The 5,151-nt window shown below is 48.4% G+C and overlaps 1 protein-coding gene across 2 annotated transcripts in view; it reads left to right on the top strand.

Moving 5' to 3' along the window:
• The window catches only part of GPLD1 (glycosylphosphatidylinositol specific phospholipase D1), a 39,503-nt gene that overhangs the window by 12,076 nt on the left and 22,276 nt on the right, over window positions 1-5,151 (top strand). For both annotated transcript variants that reach the window (XM_019544260.1, XM_019544252.1), the window contains exon 8: window positions 4,953-5,060. In XM_019544260.1, the coding sequence (XP_019399805.1) occupies window positions 4,953-5,060 (108 nt within the window). The remainder of the gene's footprint in view (window positions 1-4,952; window positions 5,061-5,151) is intronic.

The following is a 5,151-nucleotide window of genomic DNA, read 5'->3' as shown; positions in this document are numbered from 1 at the left end:
TGGCCTTCCTGACTGCATCCCCACATTGTTGCCCCATGTTCATTTTGGCATCAGTGATGACTCCAAGATCCTTTTCTGCCTTTGTACTGATGAGAAGGGAGTTCCCCAGCCTGTGGGTATGCTGCTGGTCCTTCCTCCCTAGGTGCAGCACCTTGCACTTGTCAGTGTTGAAACCCATCCTATTCTCATCTGCCCACCCCTGTAACATGTCTAGGTCCGATTGCAGCCTTCTAGTGTGTCCACTTTCCCCCACATCTTAGTGTTGTCTATGAATTTGAACAGGGTGCTTTTTACCCCCTCATCCAAGTCTCTGATGAAGATGTTGAACAGTGCAGGCCTGAGGACCGACCCCTGTGGAACCCCACTGCCCACATCCCTCCAGGTCAAATAGGACCCGTCTACCACCACTCTCCGGCTGTGGCCCTCCAGCCATTTAGTGACCCAGTTGACTGTGTAGGTGTCAACAACACAGTCCCCTAGTTTTTTAATGAGAACGGGGTGAGAGATAGTGTCAAAGGCCTTCCTAAAGTCTAGAAATACTATGTCCACGGCTACCCCTGCGTCTAAGGATTTTGTGACCTGATCAGAGAAAGCCACCAGGTTGGTCTGACAGGACCTGCCTCTAATGAACCCGTGTTGGTTGCCCCTAAGCATAACCTCCCCTGCTGGCCTCTCGTGGACATGCGCCAGGATAATTGTCTCAAAAAGCTTACCCAGGATCGAGGTACAACTAACTGGCCTAGAGCTTCCTGGGTCCTCCTTCCTCCCTTTTTTGAAAATGGAAACCACATTGGCTCATTTCCAGTCCTCTGGCACAACACCAGAGCACCATGAGTACTCATAAAACCATGCCAGGGGTCGCACAATGACCTCTGCTAATTTCCTCAGCACTCTGGGGTGGAGATTGTCTGGACCAGCTGATTTAAATACGTCCAGTCCTGCCAGAAGTTCCCTGACTAGATCCTCACTGACTCTAGGCCTGGGTGCGCCTCCTCTGGGGCCTACAGGGGTTTCGGGGGGAGGGGGGGTGACCCAGTTCCTGCTCAGGAAAATGGAGGCAAAGAAGTTGTTAAATAGGTTAGATTTCCTAGCATGTCTTGCAGAGGCCCCATGTTACTCTGTACCTTCTTTTTTACCCACTGTGTATTTAAAAAAGGACTTCTTATTGTCCTTGGTCCGGGTAGCTAGTCCCAGTTCCATCTCCACCTAGACCTTCCTGACTGCCTTCCTGCAGCCCCGAGCAACCGAGGTATAGTCCTCCCTGGTGATGGCCCCTTCCTTCCATTGGGTGTATGCCTCCTTTTTAGCTAGGAGACATTCCTGTATGCTTTTGGTGAGCCATAGGGGCTTTTGCGCCCTCTTGCCCCCCTTGATCCATGTTGGGATTACCTCCCTTTGGGCTTGGAGGATTGTCTCCTTAAGGAACAACCACTCTTCTTGGACACCCGACTCCTCTCCCCTCTGGAACCTCAGTGCCTCCCCGCCTATTCTCCTTACCTCATTGAAGTCCACCCTCCTGAAATCCAGGGCTGCTGCCTTGCTGCAGGCCTTTGCCACCTTGCGCTGTCATAGGGATAACGGAGACCTGGTGGGACTCCACCCATGACTCCACACAGGTATAGATGGCTGTACCCTGTACAGGAGTGATTGAGTGGACAAAAGGGGTGGGGGAAAGCTATGTCAAGGAAAGCTATGTGTCCTTGCAAGCTGACATTGGCGCCCAGGGTAGACGACTAGAGACCCCCTGGGTTAAAAGCCATGGGGAACATGGTGCAGGGGACACAATGGTGGGAGCCTACTACAGACCTCCAACCCAGGATCAAGAGCTTGACCAGGAGTTCGCCAGGGAATTGGCTAAGGCCGCATGCTCCCAGTGCATGGTTGTCATGGGAGACTTCAACTATCCAGACATCTTGTGGGAAGAGCGCTCAGCCAAATCCAAGTGGTCACAAAGCTTTCTCTTGTTCTCTATCTGATGCAAGAAGTCAATGAGCTGATGACAGGTAAAGCTCTGCTCGACCTGGTTCTGGCAATTGGGGATGACCTAATCAGTGACCTAATGATCGAAGGGAAGCTGGGTGACAATGACCATGAGCTGATCACCTTCACCATCTGCCGTAAAGCTGACAAGTCAGTCATCAATACAGAAGTCCTCAACTTCAGGAAATCTGACTTTGACAAGCTAAGGAGGCTCATCAGGGAGGCCCTAAAGGGCCACAACACGAAGGGGAGGGGAGTTCAGGACAAGCGGTTGGTGTTCAAGGGAGTGATCCTGGAAGTGCAAGCAAAGTCTATCCTGTCTCGGAGGAAAGGCAGCAAAAGGGCACAGCAGCCCCCTTGGCTCTCCAGGGAACTAGCGGACCTCCTGCACCTAAAAAGAAAGACCTACAAAGGATGGAGAACTGGAACCACTGCCAAGAAGGAATACTCTGCTCTGGTCTGGACCTGTGAGGACCAAACCAGGAAAGCCAAGGCTGTGATGGAAATCCAACTAACTGCAAATATCAAGGACAATAAAAAGTCCTTTTTCAGATATGTGGGGAGCCGGACAAAAAGCAAGGGCAACATTGGATCCCTGCTAAACCAGATGGGACAACTGACAACTGATGCCCAGGAAAAAGCCAACTTGCTAAATGGGTACTTTGCATTGGTCTTTCAGGAATCCTATGGTTTGCCCCTGCCCACTACGGGACAGGGAGGCCTGGGTGAGGGAGATTCCATACCTTCCATCAATGCTGACCTTGTGAAGGGACACCTTGAGAGGCTGGATACCTTCAAGTCAACTGGCCCTGACAGTTTACACCCCAGGGTACTCAAGGAGCTGGCTAGCATCATAGCCCAGCCCCTAGCACAGATCTTTGAGAACTTCTGGTGCTCTGGTGAAATGCCTGATGACTGGAAGAAGGCCAATGTGGTGCCTATCTTAAGAAAGGGAGGAAAGTGGATCCAGAAAACTATAGGCCCATCAGCCTGACCTCTATCCCAGGGAAGGTCTTAGGAAAGATTATAAAAGAGACCATTCTTCACAGACTGGCTGATGGCAACATCCTGGGGGATAGCCAGCATGGGTTTGTTGTGGGTAGGTCTTGTTTGACCAATCTCATTTCCTTCTACAACCAGGTGACCTTTCACCTGGACAAAGCAGAAGAGACTGATGTCATATATCTTGACTTCAAAAAGCCTTCAATGTGGTATCCCATGATCACCTCTTAGTAAAATTGGCCAGATGCGGCCTCGGTCACACCATGATCCACTGGCTGGGGAATTAGCTCCATGATAGGACCCAGAGGGTGGTGGTTGATGGAAGTCAATCATCATGGTGCCCTGTGACCAGGGCTCTGTCCTTGGGCCAATACTATTTAACATCTTCATTACTGATGTGGATATTGGTATCAGAAGCGGACTAGCCAAGTTTGCCGATCACACCAAACTCTGGGGTAAAGTGTCCACACCTGAAGACAGGTGGGTGATCCAGGCCGGCTGACCTGGACAGGCTCAGCAAATGGGCGGACAAGAACCTGATGGTGTTTAACACTGAAAAATGCAAGGTTCTCCACCTTGGGAAGAAAAACCTGCAGCATCCTTATAGGCTTGGCAGTGCTACGCTGGCTAGCACTACAGACGAAAAGGACTTGGGGTCATGATTGACCACAAGTTGAACACAAGCCTGCAATGTGATACTGTGGCTAGTAAAGCAAGCAAAACACTTCCTTGCATCCACAGATGCTTCTCAAGTAAATCCCAGGACGTCATCCTCCTATTGTATTCAGCTTTGGTGAGGCTGCAGCTGGAGTACTGAGTCCAGTTTTGGGCTCCGCAATTCAAAAAGGATGTGGAAAAGCTTGAGAGGGTTTAGAGGAGAGCCATACGCATGATCAGAGGTCAGGAAAGCAGACCTTATGAAGAGAGGCTGGGAGCCATGGGATTCTTCAGGCTGGAAAAGCGCAGGCTCAGGGGTGATCTGGTGGCCACATATAAGTTAATCAGGGGTGCTTACCAGGATCTGGGGGAACATCTGTTCACCAGAGCACTCCAAGGGATGACAAGGTTGAACGGTCACAAACTTCTCCAAGACCATTTCAGTAAAGAACTTCTTTACTGTCTGAGCCCCCAAGGTCTGGAATAGATTGCCACTGGAGGTGGTTCAAGCACCTACTCTGAACGCCTTCATAAGACATCTGGATGTTTATCTTGCTGGGATCCTGTGATCCCAGCTGACTTCCTGCCCCTGGGGCAGGGGGCTGGATTTGATGATCTTCTGAGGTCCCTTCCAGCCCTAATGTCTATGAAATCTATGAAATCAAGCTCTGAAAATAATAGCAAAAGGAAGCGCCCTTAAAAAAAATAAACAATGCATTGTGAATCGTAAGTAATACATCAAGTTTAAAACTGATTATTTTGATGCTGTTTTAGATTTTTTTGGATGTCTTTCTTGTCACTTATGATATGCATGTAAAAATGGTCCCTGATTTTTTGAGTCTAATTCTCTTTAAGCAGGCTGCAGTTTCAGCTCACCATTTAAGCCATGTCATAGGGCTGTGCAGATGGTAGAGTATAATGCCTGTATGAGTTCTGAATAAGCTGATCCCAGAAGGCAAGGAATAGACTGAGCACAAAGTTATAGTGGAGGGCACAATTAAAGACTGTACAACTCTACTGGTCAAGAAACTGTGAAGGAGGTGTGACATTCTACCAGCAATGGCTGTGAAAGAATTACACTTCAACCTTGTGGGCTGGTTCTGGGGTTGAGAAGGTGGATTGTGTCCCCTTGCCACATATACAGACAGCAAATTAAAACCCTGCTACAGTGAACTTCATTATTTTTACTCCTACTATTCCTATGCACTTTGATAATGTAAAGCACTATTATGTTAGTTTCTATTTATACAAAATTGATTGTTTACTAAATTAAATAGGAAATTCTCATTATAATACCTCTGTCTTGCTTTTAGGTATATACCTGTCAAAGACCTGATAGCCATCTATCAGGAATATTATGGTAAAGAAATTGTAACCGAAGGCACAGTTATTGACTGCACTTACCTGCAGTTTCTTGAATTGTAAGTCTGCCTGAGTTTTGAACTTCTATTCACAAAACATAGTTTCATAGTTTCATAGTTTGTAGGGCCGGAAGGGACCTGAGCAGATCAT

Source organism: Crocodylus porosus, unplaced genomic scaffold (assembly GCF_001723895.1).
Source record: "Crocodylus porosus isolate Cpor-Errol unplaced genomic scaffold, CroPor_comp1, whole genome shotgun sequence".
NCBI classification, from domain to species: domain Eukaryota; kingdom Metazoa; phylum Chordata; order Crocodylia; family Crocodylidae; genus Crocodylus; species Crocodylus porosus.
Note: the sequence above shows the minus strand (reverse complement) of the source record. Positions and strands in the feature narration are given on the sequence as shown.